At 45.1% G+C, this 20108-nt stretch overlaps 1 protein-coding gene across 1 annotated transcript in view; it reads right to left on the bottom strand.

Moving 5' to 3' along the window:
* Positions 1 to 12139, bottom strand: part of LOC309352473 (proprotein convertase subtilisin/kexin type 5-like) — a 169413-nt gene extending 157274 nt beyond the window's left edge. The window contains exon 1 of the mRNA XM_081880950.1: positions 11813 to 12139. Coding sequence (XP_081737076.1) covers positions 11813 to 12013 — 201 coding nt within the window. The 5' untranslated portion in view covers positions 12014 to 12139. The remainder of the gene's footprint in view (positions 1 to 11812) is intronic.
* Positions 12140 to 20108: the final 7969 nt, after the last annotated feature.

Here is a 20108-nt window from a genome sequence, read left to right as displayed (position 1 = left end):
TCTGTTCCCTGTATTAAACTGTTAACAGAAACATACAAATTGGTTAGCCCCTATGAAAATGCATGCCTAAAAATGGACATAAATACTGTACTGTTCTACATTTTAAACATTAGCCTTGGAGATAATCTGACTTTGGAGGAAGCAAATGTGCTGAATCCTGATCAACTCTGATTTGTTCAGGGTCACAGTGGGCATCAGGGCTGTGGTCCTTGACAAAGCTGTTCTCCCGTATGCAACTTCTCAGGAATGTTTTAGTATAAAAGCACAAATGTGTTTCTGGCACAAAGCTGTGTTTACAGGAAATGGGGGAAGCTACAGGACTTAAGATGATACATCATTATACTGTAATTTTCATGGCTGCATTCAAATCTCTTGCTTCCCCCCACAAACAGTACCATGGTATTGTTGCTGTTGCAGCATTTATTTGAACTCTCTTCAGGAGATTGCATTTTTAGGATATACTTCCTCCCAGTGCTTTTTTTCTTAAAAAATATATGTTTAGGGGTACTCTCATTTTGACTCAAGAAAATCACCATTTTATAGTTCAAATCCAAAAAAAGCCAAAGAAGATAGCTAGTGAGAAATGCATTAACAAACTATGTTCAGATCACATCTTTAGGAATGCTGTCTAGTGTCAGGCCTAAACAAGTACATGCCTCTGGCAGAGAGAGTATTTCATACAAGAGAAGCAGGAGCTGGAGCTTCAGTCCCACACCAACCCCTGCAGTTACCTGTAGTCCTGAGTGAGAAGACATTAGGGTTGTAAGCAAAGAAAGGGGAAGGTCATTGTTCCATGGGAGAAAGGGAACCAGCTGTATTTGTGGAAGTTTGCAGGTCAAAGCCTGGCATCTCCAGAGAGGGTTGACCCTGCCTGAAACTTTGGGGAATCATTGCCAGCCAATGCAGACAATGTTGAGTGAAATGGATCACAAAATTGTAGAGCTGGAAGGGACCACAAGGATTATCTAGTTCAACCTCCTACAATGCAGGAATCTTTTTGCTCAACACGGGACTTGGAACTCAGGACCCTGTGATTAAGTATCTACCTGCTGTACCAACCAGTGGCGTAGCGTGGGGGGTGCAGGGGGGGCCGGCCGCACCGGGCCCAACATTTGGGGGGGGGGCGCTCGCACTCGCAGCTCTCTGCCCCTACCTGGCTCACTCACTCTCTCTCACTGCAGTGCTGGCTGTGCGAATCCGATCCGAGCTGCTGGGTCGCCGCCCACTGTGGAGGGGGAGGGTGCCAGGCGTGCATTGCGGTGCGGAGCGGAGAGAGAGCGAGGGAGGGACTATCTGGGGGAGGGACAGTGCAGCGGCCGCCCAGCGCAGCGCTGAGCGCGGGAGAGAACCACACCCGACCAGCCCAGGCAGCAGCAAGAAGAAGCTGGCAGCGACGGCAGGTATGGGGTTAGGGGCACAAATTACTTGCCTTGCCCCGGGTTGGGGGCGCAAATTACTTGCCTTGCCCCGGGTGCTGACAACCCACGCTACGCCACTGGTACCAACTGAGCGCCAACATGACATGACAGCTTCTTTTCCTAACTATCCAGATATCATCATAAGGAAATGGTGGCGGGAGTTGGGCTCAGCTTTTCAACAGCATTTTTAACTTTAAAAGTTATTTTACCCTCCACTACATCTGCGTAGTTAAATGCCTCAGCTGCTGGCCATGGCAGATCCTAGAGACAAAAATACTAATAATCCTAACTGAGAGACTTTGAAGGATACCTGAACTGAACAGAACACAATTGTATTATTAGTTAAAGGGAAAGTATTTCCATCCCTTTCAACCAATGTTGTCAGACGTAACATCTGACAGCTCTTCATGCATAATACAAGAGCACACATCTAAATAAACACATTTATATTTTGCAGAACATTGTAAATTTCCCACAATAATCTGCAACAGTGACACAATTTAACATTAATCTTGTCAAATCTGGGACAGTGGGGAATGGTGCATGGGCATTAGGAGGGCAGGACAGATTTATATATATATCTAAAAATAAGTAACATAAAATAATTGAATAACTAAGCTCCATGCCCAAGCATGAAGAATAAAGGTTTCCCCCCTTTATTTGAATTCTGCTGCATCTTTTTTTCTAGGAATACAGGTTGAGCATGAGGATGGGGAGAGCAGACCATAAATTATGAGAGAAAGGAGGATTTTTTTGGGAAGGGTGCCCCCCTTCCTGTGTCCCTGCCCATTTGATTTTGTGTATCTGATGGTGTGTTTGGTATGGAGGGAGGAGTGTAAGTAGAATAAATATTCTTATATCTTGAAATATATAAGAAAACCATTCTGCTGTAGTTCTTGGTTATGGTGCTGTGTGTTTGTGACAGTGGGTGAGATTTACTGGTTATGTGTTGCCTGCTTTTTGAACCCAAATCTGCAGCATGAGACAGAGTCTTCCTAGCCCTTCCTGGAGATGAGTTAGCAAAGTCTGCTGATGACACCAAGTTGTTCAGGGTAGTTTTTATCAAAAAGAGACTGCAAAGCGCTCCAAAAAGCTCTCTCCAAACTGGGTAAATGAGCCTTAAAATGATAAATCTGATTCAGTGTTAACAAGTGAAAAGTGATACATGCTGGGACAAAATGTTAGATTACATATACGCTGTTGAGGTCTAAGCTGGCGGTGGCTAACCAAGAACCAAGATCTTAGGGTCATAGCGGAAAGCTCAGTTAGGATGTTGTGGTTAAGATGTTGTGTGCCAGGTTGTGGCAGCAGTAAAATTGGTGAATTATAGTGTAGTGACCATTAGGAAAAGGATTGAAAACAGAAACTGGAAATACCATCATGGCCTTATACAAGACAATGGTGCAGCTGCGCTTGGAATACTGTGTGTAATTCTGGTCACCACGTCTCTTAAAGGATAGCATAATGCTGGGATTTCTTTTAGAAATGGTGGATCATCACCCTACTTTTGTAAAGGTTTGCATGAGAGTTCATGAATCATTTTCAGATAAGTCCTTTTCTTTACAGAAATAAAAACATTAGAACTTTGAAAATAATCGTGTTATGTTGACATGAATGGACAGAATGAAACAACATCTCTCACTGGCAGCTCCACGTATCTGTGACTTTGCAAATTGGGGGGGAGGTTCTCTGCTGTCTGTAGGACTAGGACCTGGGAGCCACGATTCAAATCCCCACTCAGCCATGAAGTTCACTGGGTGTTACTGTCTTATACTTGCCTAAATTTAAGTCTCACTGTGTTTTCTGTATGAGCTGTTTTGTTATGGCTGGTCACAACTCTCCAAATACCACGAATTGTAAAAAGAACCAAATAAATTTGATCTGCACCAAGTCTTGGCAAGCCATATGTAGCACTAAACACATTGCGTAATATGCCTGGCCATTAACCCTAATGAGAGCATGCTCTCCATCTTATTGCTATACCTCCATCACTGCCCCCTCTTCAAAAAAGTAGGTAGTGGTTTTTTGTTTACACTTTTAATTATGCCTGGACATTGCAATTCCAAGATAAAAACCAGCAAGAACTGTTAAGTCTCTTTCATACACTTATATAGTTTATATTTGCATAACTTTCTGATTTGTAAAAATGATAGTTTCAATTTATTAGAATGCATTGTTTCACTTGGGTTTTCTAATATTATTAGCAGAAGTCTACTTCTGAGAGTTCCACTAAATTAATGCTTTGAATTACTGCTGCACTGATTGTAGCTAGGGGATATTATTAATTAATTAAATGTGTATACCACCCTATACCCACAGGTCTCTGGGCAGTTCACAAGATTTTTTGATGTGAAGTGAGGGGGCCACAGTATTCCTGAACATCCACTACTTGGTTTTTTTATATTTTTTGTGACTGTTCACTGGTTTTCACAGTGTGTCTTGTTTGTTGCTCCTGCACAATTCCCTCTCACAAACTTCCTGGGACTTCCCTCTCACAAACTTGTCCTGGGACTCCAGTCAAACTGGGGTCTTATAGTAAATGTGATATATACTGATATATATAGTCAGTGCTTTTTTTCTTTAAGAAAAATATATTTAGGGGTACTCTCATTTTGACTCAATAAAATCACCATTTTATAGTTCAAATCGGAAAAAATAAATACAGTAAATGGACAAAAGTACAAAGATTCACAAAATGTTTAGGCGTATGCGTACCCCTGCGTACCCCCAGAAAAAAACACTGTATATAGTGCTATGTGAAGCTGAGGCTCCAATACTTTGGCCACCTCATGAGAAGAGAAGACTCCCTGGAAAAGACCCTGATGTTGGGAAAGATGGAGGGCACAAGGAGAAGGGGACGACAGAGGACGAGATGGTGGGACAGTGTTCTCGAAGCTACCAGCATGAGTTTGACCAAACTGCGGGAGGCAGTGGAAGACAGGAGTGCTTGACGGGCTCTGGTCCAGGGGGTCACGAAGAGGCGGACATGACTAAACGACTCAACAACAACATAGTGCTATGTAGGTCAGTAGATTTGGCTATGTGATGTCATGGAGGCAATTCAGAGTGAAGGCAGAAAGCACTGCCTTCGCTCTGAAGAAGCGCCAGGAAGGAAGCCAGGAAGCAAACAGTTTCATATCTGAAAATGTTTTACAGTCCTGAAATTTGCTGAAGAGTGAGGTAGTTTTCAGGGAGAGGCAAAAGGTTTCTGCAATGTGCCTATTTCAGTTAAGCATAACCTTAAATGTTGGAGTAGTATTTTTCAACATTTGACCATATTTTAACAGTATTTGACAGGTTAACTGACTAAATATTTTTGATTAGTGAAATAGTCAACTACTACTTCTCTCAAAATTAATTTAGTATCAATATTAACAGTTTTCTCAAGAACTGGTTTGTAAGATCTGACTCTTGTCTTCTCTTTTTAAAAAATATATCCTGTTACTCATAAGTTCTGAAGAATATCCTCATTCACTGAAGTTTTCTATTCCTTTGGGCCTTTGGGCCCAAAAATTCATCATATTAAAATCAACATTTTAAGCCTTCCATTGACTTTCAAGAGTTCAAGGTTAATGTTTGTCTTTGCTAATCCTCAAATGAGGCCCCAATTCTATGCACACTTATCTAAGAGTAAGCCCCATTGAATTACTGTTTTGTTTGTGTAGGAGTATGAAAACTTTCAAGTTAAACAGTAACCTTAATTAGGCAGAACTGCAAGAAAATTTACAGAGAGAGAAAAAAATTGTTCCAGATTTATTTCCTCCCTGCCGCCTTTAAGTATGATGGTTGTAAGGAAGGGGTCCTCAAACTTTTTAAACAGGGGGTCGGTTCACTGTCCCTCAGACACTGTTGGGGCGACGGACTATAGTTTGAAAAAAATATGAATGGTCAGTGCTCAAACATATATATACTGCAACATTATTAAAAATCCACCATAATAAATAGGCTTTAGATTTTGATGCCAGACTGTCACCCTGGTTCTGCCCCACTCCACCCTTTTAAAATTTACTCAGAATTTCACTCAAAGAACTTCTCCCTAAATGAGCTTAGGGAAGAAGTGTGAAGTTAATGCAGAGACTGGGAACCACGCAGCCCATTCCTTCTGGGTTGAATTTACTCCCAAAGGCACCCAGCTAAGGACCCAGTTCTAAAGTCCTGAGCATGCCCTCTTGCACTCCAGAGACAGGAGCCGTTTTCTCACGAGTAACCCTATTCAAAAGAGAAGGAGCAGCTCAAGAGGCTGGGGAATTGTGGATTGCAACTTGGACCTGTTTGTACTACTGCAGTTCCCTAACCAAGGAGCCTCCCTTCATTACGGGGAAGCCTCTTTTTAAAAATCCCAATATCGGAGATCTCTTGGCAAACGAGACAAGGCCTGGCCGATGCCACTGAGCCTTTCTGCCTCCTGGGTGGAACTGAGGAGAGGAGAGCAACAAAAAATAAACAGCTGCAAACCCCACCTTGGCGGGTCAGTTTCTTGAATGGGGAAATCAACAAAAAGACGGGCCTGACTTGCGGCCCCCTCGCACCACCCCATGGAAACCGATAGAGGTGTTTGCCCCTGACTTCAAGACAGAATGAGGGATTGGGGAATGAGCTTGAGGCAGAGCCTGAGGCTGAGGTAAACCCGGTGTGGCGTTTCAGCCTCGGACTTTGCGGCGGTCCTGAAATGGCCAGGCAGGCTGGATTTAGGACCCGGGGGCTGGATATGGCCCGTGAGCCATAGTTTGAGGACCCGTTGTAAGGTGTCTGCTTGAGGGGGGAGGGAATCAAAGAACTAGTCGGAAAATGTGGTAAACGGAATAAGATGAATATATGAATAAAATTATACAAAATTTCTTTTACAAATTCACATAGAAAAGTGAATATGAACAAGAATAGTTTGTTACCTCTTAAGAATTCCTGACAGGGCTCCTACTGCCTTTCTGACCTCTTACCTCATGTCCTAAAAGTAAACCTGCTAAGGTAAACTAGTTTGTTACCTGTTAAGAATTGCTGACAATATAATCACTGCCTTTCTGACCTCTTACTTATTGTCCTAAAAGTAAACCAATTAAACAATCTCCCTGGGAGTATTTGCTATTTTTTGGAATACAAAGGACAGCAAAAAAACAGAGACCTTGGATTCTTAGGTAATGGCAGATATATGTAACCCTGCATCCATTGAACTATAGATTAGAGCAATACTTAGTCATCTTTCACCTCTGTTAAGTTAATAATATTAATACCATTTTAATACCAATTTTGTTTATTATACTAGTATATGACCATTCTGTCTAATGAAGTGTTCCAAATTAAATTGCTTGCATAATTGAATGGCAGCTTGTCATATAAAATCTTTAACATGTGAGATAATTCAGTGCAGCAATATTAATCAAAATCTGAGATGTAGAAGGGTTGAGGTTTTTTCATTTCTTGTTTTTTTTAAGTGATCTGCCATGGAACAACCCCACAGGAGAAAATAACAGTGGTTACCCAGACCTCATTGCTGGTTGTGAAGGTGCCCCCAGATCTGTTCAAGCTTCAGGGTCCCAAAAATATAGGTCCGCCACTGCCTGAGGATCTCTCTCAACACCTTAACATAGATGTTAAAAAGCATGTGGGAGAGGGCAGAGCCAGGAGGCTCCCTACAAGTGATTGCCCAGGGGTCCGAACACTCATCCCCCAACACCACTTTCTGGACAGGGCCCAGGAGGAAGGAGCTGTATAGCAGTGCCCCCAGCTCCAAACTCCTGTAGACAGTCCAGAAGGATGTCATGGTCATTGGTATCAAAAGCCGCTGAGAGTTCCAGCAGAACCAGGAAACAGTTTTCACCTCTGTCCCTAGCCCGCCAGAGATCATTGACCAGCTTGACCAAGGCGGTTTCAGTCCTATGATGGGGCCTGAATCCTGATTGGAAGGGGTCCAAATGGTCCACATCCTCCAGATAATCCTGGAGTTGTTCAATGACCACCCACTCAATCACTTACATTTCCCAGATAATAAAGTTACGGTACTTTTGAAAAAGTTGTGAAGTCTACTTCTTTCTTATAGAAAGGTGATAATTAAATTTTGCTAATACCTAAAGATTAATCTTTACAATAAGTACTAAAAGGTCAGGATGTTTTGTTTGTACCTGCGAGGCTCACATATAGTTCATTGATGGGTATATCTTATAGTAAAGCAATGCTAGCTGGACCAATGCCATGATCTGTACTAATCAACAATGTAAAAATCCATACTAGCACATCATTACAATACTGTAATGGTTGGGAATATGTTTTGCATGCAGGAGAGCCAAGGTTCATCTCCACTTGAAAAATTCACATGTAACATAGCTAGGAAAGAAACACTCTCTGCCAGAGACCTCAGAGAGCTTCTACCAATTAGAGGAGGCAGCCCGGCAGTAGATGGGGAAATGGTTTGACTAAGCATAACGTAGCTTGAGAGCCGGCCTTCTCCCTATCCATTGCCCAGGAATGGAAGATTTGAGACCAGGCAATAATTGGCCACATTGGTTGGTGTTTTGTCTCTTTAAGGGGCTCAGGGAAGATACCCTCACAGAGGGAAACATTCACCACCCCACAGAGCCCATTGCCCAACCCGCCTGGCTCGCTTTTATGCGTCATGATTGGTAAGGATCAAGGAGACAGGTGGTTGCTTTCACTCGTCCAAGCAGCCTGTCCACAACTTCGGAAATAACAGGTTGAAACTGATCTCACATAACCTGACTAGACAGAGCTCTGGAACTCTCCAATAGTGGAGACTATCTCTTTCTGAATCTGAGGAATCTGTTCTCCTTGTAGACTTGTCCAATATTTATCCTCCCCAAGTTGAAGCTTAACTAGTATTTTATTAATACTACTGGTGTGTGGCATTATTACATATAAGCAATCTCATGACACCTTTTCACTGTATTGCTTGAGTAACCTAACAATAGTACTATGTGTACATGCAATATATAATTCACGCCTATATAAGTCTTTACTGAGCCATGGAACATGAGAAAATAATAATCTGGGATTTAAAAAAAAAATCTAATCAAAGGGGTATTCTGTTATCTATCTATCGATCTATCTATCTATCTATCATCTATCTATCTCTATATCTATCTGTCTATCTATCTATTTAACATATTGCTATGATTCAGCTATAGAAACAGAAGTAAGAATAACCAATACCAAAATACGGGAAGAGTTTAGAATTGTCAATGTTATTACACAAAATGCTGCTTCTAGTCAAGATCAGCATAGAATGACACTTCAGTATTTGCATTATTGTGCTCATTGATCTAACAGTTTTTATTATCTGACTGAGCACCAACAGGTAGACTGTAGATCAGTCCCTTTTGACTGTATTTTAGTGTATACAGCTTCAGTAGCTGAAATGAACTTTTATTATGCAAAGATTTCTACACTGCCTGTGCAGTAACACTTTATTTTCATAGAAGATGAGAGAAAGCTCTTCAAATTAAGGGCCATAATAAACTACTTTTTGAAACTTTCACTGTAATCATACAGTATGTGTGAACTGATTTTATGACACAACAAAAATGGACAAGTGTTACTGTCCTCTAATCTGAGCTACTTGGTAGGGGAGAGGTTGATAGTATGATAGCTCAGGTGTATTTTATGGGTTCTTACAGCATCAAATAAAGATCTGTATTGTATAGGTTGAAACTGGTGCCCTAGACTTCTGCATTTGTGTAATAAATATGTTAACCAGAAGGAAACACTATCCTGTACTGGGGTCATAAAGAATAAGTGCAAAACTCTATTGTGTGTTATTTTAACCATGCCATCCATGGCTTATGCTCTGGGTTGCATGCTTCACACCTTAGCTGGCTAAGTGCCATGAAATGTGTGATGTGTTATCACGGAGACTTTGTCAGTAATGAGAATCTATTTTTCCATCTTGTCTAGAATGACAGTTTAGCAGCAGGGTATTTTCTAAGTGTTACTGCATGCAGCAGGTGTTTCCTTACTGAGTGACTGCATTTGTCTGGGTCCAAGTATTTTCTCATTGCCTTTTTCTTTTTTGGCAGGGGGATGTAGCTAGTTCCAGGTGTTTGCTAACCAAACATCTGTGGATTCTGCAAATTCCAGGTGTTTCCTATTCGAGTAAATTTAAATCAAGTCAGATAAGTGGAAGCCCACTTTAATTCAAACATTAGACATCTCCCAAACATCTGCATTAAAGAACCTGCCAACCGCATATATGGAATGAAAAGTCAGTAGAAATACCACTGAAGCTTAAGTACTTTTCTAAAGCACTTTGAAAGTTACATAGTGTTCCTCAAAACGTTTCTTGAAGACTTGAACATTTCTTCTACAAAGCTGAACACCTACACCTCCTCTTGCATAATGGTTTCAGCACTCCCTGGATTTTAGCAGGACAGCTGAATTTTTAGCCACCCTCTAGATGCTCCTGACAGTCAATTAGTTGGGCATGTCATGTCAATTGGCATTCATTGTTCCCATTATTTCCAATGGTCATGGGGTCACCAACCTTTTTGAGCTCATGGACACATATGCAAACCAGAGAAACTTGCTGCGAGCAGCAGAAACACAACCAAGCACACATCGCAACATATTATATTGGATACAACAGAATTTTAATTTCAAGCCTAATTTCAAGTGGAGGGAGGGGATGCCGTGAGGACCAGGGAAAGCTTTTTGTAGGGATATGTGCAACCATGGGTGCCCAGCTGGCGACTCCCTCAGTGGGCCTTCAGACAGCCTCCACTGTTTTCAGTGTGTATTCTTGTCATTCATTTTCCTACGTCCCCTCAACAAAGGTCAGTGGTCAGCACAAGGCATCATGCAGTAGCAAAGCCTCTGTAACTTTCCCCATCATTCAGCTTAAAAAATAAATCAACATGATTAAGTCTTTACCCACTACCAGAAATTTGTTTAATTAAGGGGGGGGGCTTGAGGTTCTAGCACAATTGAAGTTTCAGCATCAGATCCGGAAGCCTGTGTCCTCATTGCAGAAGAGTGGAGTTGATGGAGTAGGGCTCGCTTACTCCATCTCTGTTCAAAGGTATTCCTAATTATACTTCCCAAATGCGGGCGGGGGGGGGGGGGAATCCATAGTAGTGAAAAGTTCCAGGGCTGATGCCTAATGGTACAAATGTGATCCTGTCTCCCGCCGCCCCCGCCCCTTCTCTGTTATGCTGGCTGAAGCCGAGGCGAAATCTTGGCCCATCTATGAGGAGGGACACACACCATCTGCTTGTTAAAATGTTGATTTCCATTTGCTGTGCTCAAAGTCCACTGCACAAAGAGCAAGGGAGAGCTCAGGACACGGGGAAGGGCCAGGCTGTAAACTGCGAGAGCTTCGACTTCTAGCTGCTTGAGGGCGGGGGGGAGAGAGAGCTGCCCCCCCCCCAGCAGCAGAATGAAAACCCGGAGAGAAGCGGAGCAAGCATCCGGGCAGATGCATCAAATTCCTGCTTTCTGACTCAGGCGCCGGAGCCCCACCAGCTCCAGCCCTTCGGGGCGCGGGGAGGATTCCAGGGGAACCGAGAAATCCACCTGGTGGGCAGCGCAGCGCGGCTCCTTCGCCCCTCGCGGCGCCCTTGGTTTTCGTCCCAGCTTTCGGCGCGAGTGTCGCCCTTTTACGATCGCCGAAGGGACACAAACCAAACCGGCGCCTCCGCCTCCGCCTCCTCTCCTCAGCCCTCCACTTCCCCCTCCTCGGAGCTTTCAAGCCGCCCGGGAGCCATTCCTTCCGATTAGCACGTCTGGAGGCAAAGCCCCACCGGAAAGGTGTGAGAGATTCAAACGCAGGCAGAGCCTGGCGAAGCTCCGACCCGCGAGCTGCCTGTTCCGTGCGGCGGATGAGTTCTGGAGCGGCTTGAATCATAGCCGAAGCCCAAGAGTGAGGAGCCAATCCAGGGCTCGTCTTCCGGGCAGGGCGCGAGCCTCGGCGGCAGCAGCGGAGAAGGGAGGGAGAGTCGTCGTCGTCCCCCCCCCCCTTTACCTCTTCTTCAACACAGGAAGTTTGGGAACGGCTGCTCAGCGGCTTTGCTCCTTCCCGGTTTTCAGAAGCTGCCGAGCAGCGCCCCATGGTAGCCCCGGGGCGAAGGAAGATGCCCCCGTCGGAAGGAGCTTTCGCCCCGCCGCCCGCCCAGCCTCCTCGCAGTCCTCCCCCCCAGCCCGCCTCTCCCCTTCCCAAATCGGCCTGCCCTCCTTCCCCCCGGGTCTCAACTCCGCAGCCACCGAAACAGTTCCCTCAGAGACCGCGAGGAGGAGGGAAGACCTGGCCAGACCTCTACCTGCCCTTTGCGCCGCCCGCCCGCCGCCGGAGATGTGCGCCCGCCTGGCCGCCGCCGCCTGGCCGCCTCCCCCTCCCCGCCCGGCGGGACGCGAAGCCGTGGGGCGAGCGCGGGGCCCTTGGGCCGGAGGGTTACCTGTCCTATATTGATGTAGCCGTACTTGCTAGCTATCCTGTTGGCTTCTTGGTTCCCGCCGGTGATCCGCACCGCCCAGTGGTTGGTGTAGAGGCGAGTCCTGCAGGCGGGGAGCAAGAAGCCCAGCCAGAGGGTCAGCAGGCACAGCAGCTCCGCTCCGCTCCGGACGCCGCAGCAGCGCCAGCCGCTCTTCCAGCCCATCTCGGCGGCGAGGCGGGCGCGCGAAGAGACCTCCCCGGCTGCGCGTGGCTCTCCCGAAAGAAACTTCTCTCGCCTCCTTCCTCGGCTCTTTCCGGGCTTCCCCGCTCACCTCCGGGCACCTTCGCCCGCCCGCCCGCCGCGGGAACCGAGAGCCACAACTTGGACTCAGCGCATGGGCGCTCCCGAGGGGCTTCGCTGGCCCAGCGCCGCAGCCCCAAGCGCCTCCACGTTGCCCAGTTCTCCTCCAGGCGCTGAAAGTTTGTTTGTTTCTCAAGAAAACGCCGAGCCTCCCGTCCCACTTGCTGCAGCTCGCGTCCTTTGCCTTGCGCCCCGAGAGTCTCGGGGGAGAAGGGAGGGAGGGAGGGAGGGGGCTGCCTCTTTCTCCTCGGGGGCTTTCCTTCCCGGTCTCCTCCTCACTTGTGCAGAGTCGCAGCAGCAGCAGCAGGCGGCGGCGGTGTGTGTGTGTGTCTTGGCAGCCGAGCGCCCCAGCTCAGCCAGGCTCGGTCGCCTCCCTCTTTCCCCCTCCTCCTCCTCCTCCTCCTCGCCGCCCTCCCGGTTCTGGAAGGGGAACGCGGAGAGCGAGTGGAAATGGCAGCAGCAGCAGCAGCAGCAGCCGCCGCCTTCTCCGCATATAAGAGCTGCTCGATTCCCCTCCCGTCCGATGCCCGCCGTCTCTCCGTCTCGCTCGCTCTCCTCCGGGCGCGCGCCTGGTCCTAGCGCTTCCCGATTCTGACTCGACTGGGAAGACGTGAGCCAGTCGGGGAGGGAGGGGAGTCGCTTTTTCAAAAAGAGTACAGCCCGGGGTGCGTTTTTGGACAGACAGAGAGGAACGTATAAGAGATACAGTTGACTAGTATTTTAAAATGCGGGCAACCGCGCTGGGCCGCCAGAGCGGGAATCCACGCAGCAGCAGCAACAGAACTCACTGAAAGACCCCTGAAGGTCCCAAGCAGGGAGCATGTGCTTCAGTTTCACAGAACTCTTCCTGGAGGATGGTTTAAAAAACAACGGGGGGGGGGGAGAGAGAGAGATGTAGTTAAAACAAAAGCAAAATGTTCTTAGACAGGGTGAAGAGCTGAGTCTGCAGTAAGGCATAGTCTTCAAATGATGATGTTTCTTTCCGGAAGCTTTTTGCACCGTCAGGCTGAGTAGTTCTTCCAGACACATGTTTATTGTGGGACTTTTGTTCGTCATACAAACAAGTTTAAAGGCAACACACTAAATTATTGCCAGCTACCCATTTGCTATATCTCAATGACCCATTTACAGTGAAGCTCCCATCTGGAAGTTTCTTACTGAGTTTCTTATGCCCACTATATGGGCGTAGCCAGGGTTTTTGTTGGGGGGGAAGAACCTCATTTGCGTTGATTGGGGGGCAGATTTGGCTATGCCCGTGGCCCCCTACAAAGCTCTTATGGTAGGGGAAGGCCCTTGAAGATATAAAAGCCAGCCATTTGTTGGATCTGTTTCTAGCACTAATTGGAGTACACAAGCCACTGAATACCAGTGCATAATAGTAGAGGTAAAACCAGCTATTGGTTAATTTGGTGATTAGATTGGCACATTAATGATAGTTTAAAACATGAATTTGTGTTGAATTGTGAATTTTATAGAAGCTTTATAAACTGTGTTTCAGCTGAGCAAACATGGGAAATGGCATGGCAGAAGATTTAAGGTTACTTCAAAGCAATCACCAAAGGTTTTAGTTAGTTAAGAAAGTTAATGATTAGACAGAATCATTAACATCTTCGGTTTTTGTACACCAGTTTCATCATACCCAAGGCTCATCAACAGTGTCACCAGATCAGAAGCAATCCAAAAGCAGTTCAAAAGGAACAGACCATGATTAGTTGTTATGAGGACAAGCTGGTGAGACCCTCAGGCTCTTGCAATCTTCCCTCCTCTTCACACAAAAAGGAAATGGAAGGTTCCCATTCCTGGTTGCTTGAAACCAGAGTTTCTCAGGTTGTAGGTCAGGTGGGCTTCAATACTGCACCCCTGCCCCAGCCACACCTTAGCCATTTGGTTGGGCTACTGCCAGCAACAGCTCTCTACATATGCAGTGCTTAGACAGGGTTGAGGCAACTTGAGCGTGAAGCTGTGGCATAGAAAACTGGAGGAAGAAGAGAAGAAAGGAAATGGATAATGGAAATCCAGAACGGCCATGGGAATCTGAGTGCAGATGAATGGAGAAGTGAAAGGGGTGAACAAACTGAGGGAGAGGAAATGGAGTGTCCAGGGCTGCACACCTGCCCCTTCTGCTTCAGATATACCTATCTGCACCCCAGCACTTGGGTCGTCCTTCCTTCTCACCCAGCCTCCCACACAACAAGGAAGCGTCTCATTCCTTTTTTGAGGACAGGACAGGTCCAAGATATTTTGCTTCCTGATGAAAATTGCCTGGTGTCCTCCTCCATTCCATGCACAGAAGCTGATCCAACTGTACTTCAACACTGGCAGTGAAGGGCCTTGATGATCCCTCCCATATAAAAGTTGTGTTTGTCAGGTGGGGGAGCCCTGCAGATGCAGCCCATGATTTGTGCAAGTGCAACATTTTGATAAGACTCAAGTTGGTCATTTTATGCAGAAAACTGAATCCCATCATAACATGAGTTATGTTTATGTACAGTTGTGTCAAAAAGTTGTGCCATACATTTATGCTGTTTGTTATGTATGCTCTCACCATTCATGCTCTCACCATTCATGAAGCCCTGATGCGACTGATATATATTTAGAACTATTATTGTAAACCATCTGGGCAGTTTTAGTCTTATCACCAACTAAGAAGTTTGTTCCATGACCTCCAACACAAGCACCCACCCCAATTCCTTTTGGTGATTAACTGTCTGCTTGTAATGTTCTTCCAGTACTCTAGTGCAGATATATTTCAAGTAATCAAGATGTACACGGGTTCTAAGAAAGACTTTCTGAGAGTTTGACGAAAGCACTCTCTTGAGATAACAGTTACGACTCTTTTCATGTTCTACTTCAAATATACAACAGCATTATCAATACAGTGACTTTCTCTCCCATATCCACTTCCTCCCTTCTTGGTACTCATAGGTTTTATTTGTCTCTAATGTAACTATGTGTGGGGACGCGGGTGGTGCTGTGGGTAAAACCTCAGCACCTAGGACTTGCCGATCGCATGGTCGGCGGTTCGAATCCCCGCCGCAGGGTGCGCTCCCATCGTTCGGTCCCAGCGCCTGCCAACCTAGCAGTTCGAAAGCACCCCCGGGTGCAAGTAGATAAATAGGGACAGCTTACCAGCGGGAAGGTAAACGGCATTCCGTGTGCTGCGCTGGCTCACCAGATGCAGCTTGTCACGCTGGCCACGTGACCCGGAAGTGTCTGCGGACAGCGCTGGCTCCCGGCCTCTAGAGTGAGATGAGCGCACAACCCTAGAGTCTGGCAAGACTGGCCCGTATGGGCAGGGGTACCTTTAATGTAACTATGTAGTAGAATTAACCTCATATAGAGAAGTGTTCACTGATGGGTTAATAACAGGATGATTTTGACCACAGTATGAAGCTTTAAAAAGCAGCATTCACCAATGTGTTGCCCTCCAGTTGTTTTGTTTTGAACTGTAACTCCCACCAACTACAGCTGTTTTTGATATGTGCAGCAACTGGCAAGCATACAGAGAGACGTAAGCAACCTAAGCAAAGAACGCTGAGGACCAGGTTACTCGGGGCAGCCATGTGGTGCCCCCAGATGTTGTGGGACTATAACTCATCACCATTGACTGTACATTGGCTGCTCCTGAGGTAACTGGATATTGTTCTATGGCTCTGTGATGGAGGGCATGTTGTTAAAGGAGATGAGTGTCAGGAGGGAAAGCTACATTTGAATGGCAATATTTGAGCAGTCAATGTGACATAATCCTAATTCATTGGGATTAATGTGATTAATCCTAATTAATCACTAGATATTAATATATTTTCCAATTTATTCATTATAAACAAAATCATGAATTATCCTTGATTTCCCCCCTTCAGCTTGGAGAACTGGAACTTGTGTCAAGAATGTGAATATGTATGTATGCAGTTTACTTCCTCTGGCTGTGCTTAAGAATGAGGGGACGTTATTTTACATAGCCACCCCCTTCAATTTACAGCTCCCCCTCTCTCAGGGAGTCCTGTCCAGGTCAGTAGGTTTGAGCTGGCATAAGCAAATTAAGGATAATGACTTCTGTGAAAAATACTTTTGTTTCTGTTCTGTATTCCCATCAGAAGAAGAGATAAAATAAAGATGAATTTTCAAATGAGTTCATTCATAAATGCTGGCTTTGACATATTATTGATATATCGAGTCTAAGAATTCTACAGAGTGCACTCCATGCCATTATGAGTTTCCCCATTGACAGGACTATAACTTCCAACTTCGCATCAGCTATTTTCATTGCTTGTATGGCTATGTGAAACATCAGTTCATAAAAAATATTGTGACTCTATATTTCTTTTTACTTCTTATTGGAAATATATTCTACTTGAGTTGAGAAATGGAAGTACATTTGAGTGACTTTTGAGCTGTATATATATATATCTCAAGACACCAAGACTTAAAGCAGAAGCTGAGAATAAATTTCTTGTGTTTTAAAGCTGAGTATATAGGTATATTTTGTCTCACATAAAATTGTGATAACCTTGCTGGCTTTTGGTTTGCACATAGTTTCCTTATTCATTTCTTTACACAATCTTACTATATTTGCCATATATTTAAAGTGCATTATTTAAAACACATGACTCCCCACCCCGCAATCATCCCAGGAACTGCACCTCTAACTACAATTCACAGCACCTCTAACTACAATTCCAATTATTCTTTTTTTGGGGGCAAGAGGGGAGTCATCCGCTTTAAATGTCCTTTATATGTCTGATGTGTATTTACAACAGGGAACAGGAACTGCTTTGAGCCTGGCATCTCATTCACATGCTCTCACCATTCACTCCTGTACCAGGGAAGGGGCCTCCAGTCTCCCTAAGTATTGAGGGCACCTCATAATGTGCAAGTGTCATCTTGATCCTGTTAGCTTAGCCCTGATTCTATTTCACACACATGATTGAGTGACTAAAAAAATGTTTGGGTGCTTTCCCATTTCTAATGTCACCACACTACCACCAAAACTATGTTAGAGTCAGTCATTGAAGGTGCCCCATCTCATAAGTCCATCTCAAAGTCACCTTTGGGTGGTCTTAACCGTCCAGGGGTCCTTGCCTTTTACCTTACCTCATAAGCATGGGTGCAACATTTGGAGGGGCAAAGTCTGTCAGCAAGAAACAAGGGGCTTATATTTTACTATAAACCTTAAAATCTTGGCAGTGTTGGGGTTTTCAAAATTACTGTTAGTGTTTCTTTAACAGTTGTGGGTGATGACTTTTGTTAGTCTGTACTAGGGAGTAAGGAGGTCGTGTGTGTTGCTGAAGCTGCCTTTCATCTCATTCCCTTTGGGGGCAAATCCTCACTCATTAGCAAGAAGTCTATAGAATGAAGACAGCTTGTGGCTTTTTGACTGAGACTGTTCCTATTTTGATTGCAGGTCTAGGGAACTAAGTAAATGAACCGAAGTTCTCCAACCTCAACTAGAGAAGCCACACCATGCTGATAGGGAAGAGAAGGAGGCAGATACAGGTTTGCTGTTGACTTCTATTATCTTGGGTATTCCTCTTTAATGGGATTTTCTGTATACCTCTTTGAAGTGGGTATGGAAGATCCTGTAAATTTTTCAGGTCACTATATCCGTAATAACAAAGCTGTGTTTATAAATGCTTGAGTTACAAGTTATTTACTTCATAAATTATGATAAAGCACACTATGTTTGAGTATTTGATGTGCCTTTAGACCTTTTGAAGCAACATCATCATTAGTCAAGGCTGTTCAAGAGATATTCATTAAAGCTATAAGGGCAAGAGTGCTGTCACTGACTTGAAGCAACTCCACTCTTCCAAAAGGAACAGCTGATTAAGAGTGTGACCTGTGTAGCCACTGTTTTTCAAGGTTACACCAGCGTCCTTTCAAAAAGCCACAGGGTGGGTAAATGGAATCCATTGCTGACTGGAGAAGTGGTTTTGGGGGGAGTTATTCTTTAGCTTCCCCCTTCCTTTTTTCCAGACTGAAATTGCCCCTGAAGCAGCCCTCCCTCTAGCCCTGCTGGAGAGGGAGGTGGAAAAGGCAAGCATTGTGTTGTATTCTGCTGCTCTTGTTTTTCCAGTGGGATTAATAGCAGCTTCTGGGGGAAAGAACAATCTTGATTGTGTCACGTCCATTTTGGTCCCAAGCATTTTATTGTGTATTTATTTTAAGTGTGTTTGGTTTGTATGAGATGAGATTTCATGTATAAAGTCTTGGAGGAACGTTAACTAGTTTTTGAAGTGAAGGTGCATTTTTCCCTATATTTCTTTATATTGAGGCCGCCACCTATTCCACTGCTGGGAAATTAAACTGCTACAGTTCATGTGGAAATCAGATTAATCACAAAAATGTTTCAGTTATTCTGGGAGAAAACCAAGGACGCAATCCTGAAACTATTTAAACTTAAGTAAACCTTCACTGAAATCTATAAACCCTGAAGTAGGCAAGGTGCAAATCACCCCCCCCCCCCACATACACACTTTGCTTTACGTTTTCTTCCACTTCTTCCTGTTATTCCTGTCACATAGTCTGCATCTGTGTTGGAATTGTTTTTAGGATGTTTTTAGGATGTCTCTACTTTGGGACAAGGGTGGCGCTGTGGGTTAAACCACAGAGCCTAGGACTTGCCGATCAGAAGGTTGGCGGTTCGAATCCCCATGACGGGGTGAGCTCCCGTTGCTCAGTCCCTGCTCCTGCCAACCTAGCAGTTCCAAAGCATGTCAAAGTGCAAGTAAATAAATAGGTACCGCTCCGGCGGGAATGTAAACGGCGTTTCTGTGCGCTGCTCTGGTTCACCAGAAGCGACTTAGTCATGCTGGCCACATGACCCGGAAGCTGTACGCCGGCTCCCTCGGCCAATAAAGCGAGATGAGCGCCGCAGCCCCAGAGTCGGACACAACTGGACCTAATGGTCAGGGGTCCCTTTACCTTTACCTTTACTGTTTTATTGCTTGATGTTTGCCACCCTGCCACCCTAGGTGCCTTTGGGAGAAAGGGCAGGATGCAAATTTAATAAATAAATAAAATGAGAATAGCAGTATAGGAGCTAGTTTAGTTCTTAAAACTTTATTCACATAGTGAATATGTGTAATACAGAAAGATCAGGTTAGAGAGTCGAAAGTCTCCTTCTCCCACCATGGATCTTATAGTTCTCTCATTTAAAGGTTTTATTTTAGGCATGCACATTTTGTGAATATCTGTTTAAGAGGAAATATTTTGGAATAAAACCTTAAAGGGACCCCTGACCATTAGGTTCAGTCGTGACTGACTCTAGGGTTGTGGTGCTCATCTCGCTTTATTGGCCAAGGGAGCTGGCGTACAGCTTCCGGGTCATGTGGCCAGCATGACTAAGCCGCTTCTGGCAAACCAGAGCAATGCACGGAAATGCCGTTTACCTTCCCAGCGGAGCGGTACCTATTTATCTATTTGCACTTTGACGTGCTTTTGAACTGCTAGGTTGGCAGGAGCAGGGACCCAGCAATGGGAGCTCACCCCGTTGTGGGGATTCGAACTGCCGACCTTCTGATCAGCAAGTCTTAGGCTCTGTTGTTTAACCCACAGCGCCACCCGCATCCCTTAAACATTGCCAAATGGAAACCTAACTCCTCTCATCTTGAGAAATAAATGAAGTAATATCTATAGCTTAATATAATCATAACCTATCACTACGGCTGTAAAGCAAAAAGGATTTGGTGTTAGGAAAAGTGGCCCTTCAGTTGGGTGATCTGATAAGGCTGAGGGAAAGTAGATGGGAATGAAGTGCCCTGTCTCACAGAAGGAGCTAGATTAGCCCCCCCCCCTTCCAACTCTATGGTCCTGTTCGATGCCCATTCATGCTGGCTTTTCTGCTAGAGCTGTCTGTCATAAGGCTAAACGTCTGTGGCAGAAGCAGACAGAAAATGATTTCCCTTCCATGTGTTTCCCTGATGCACAGTTTCTGCTGCTCAGGAACAGCAGTGGATGA

The sequence above is a fragment of the Podarcis erhardii genome, assembly GCF_964252035.2.
Source record: "Podarcis erhardii genome assembly, chromosome: 11".
Classification (NCBI taxonomy): Eukaryota; Metazoa; Chordata; class Lepidosauria; order Squamata; family Lacertidae; genus Podarcis; species Podarcis erhardii.
Note: the sequence above shows the minus strand (reverse complement) of the source record. Positions and strands in the feature narration are given on the sequence as shown.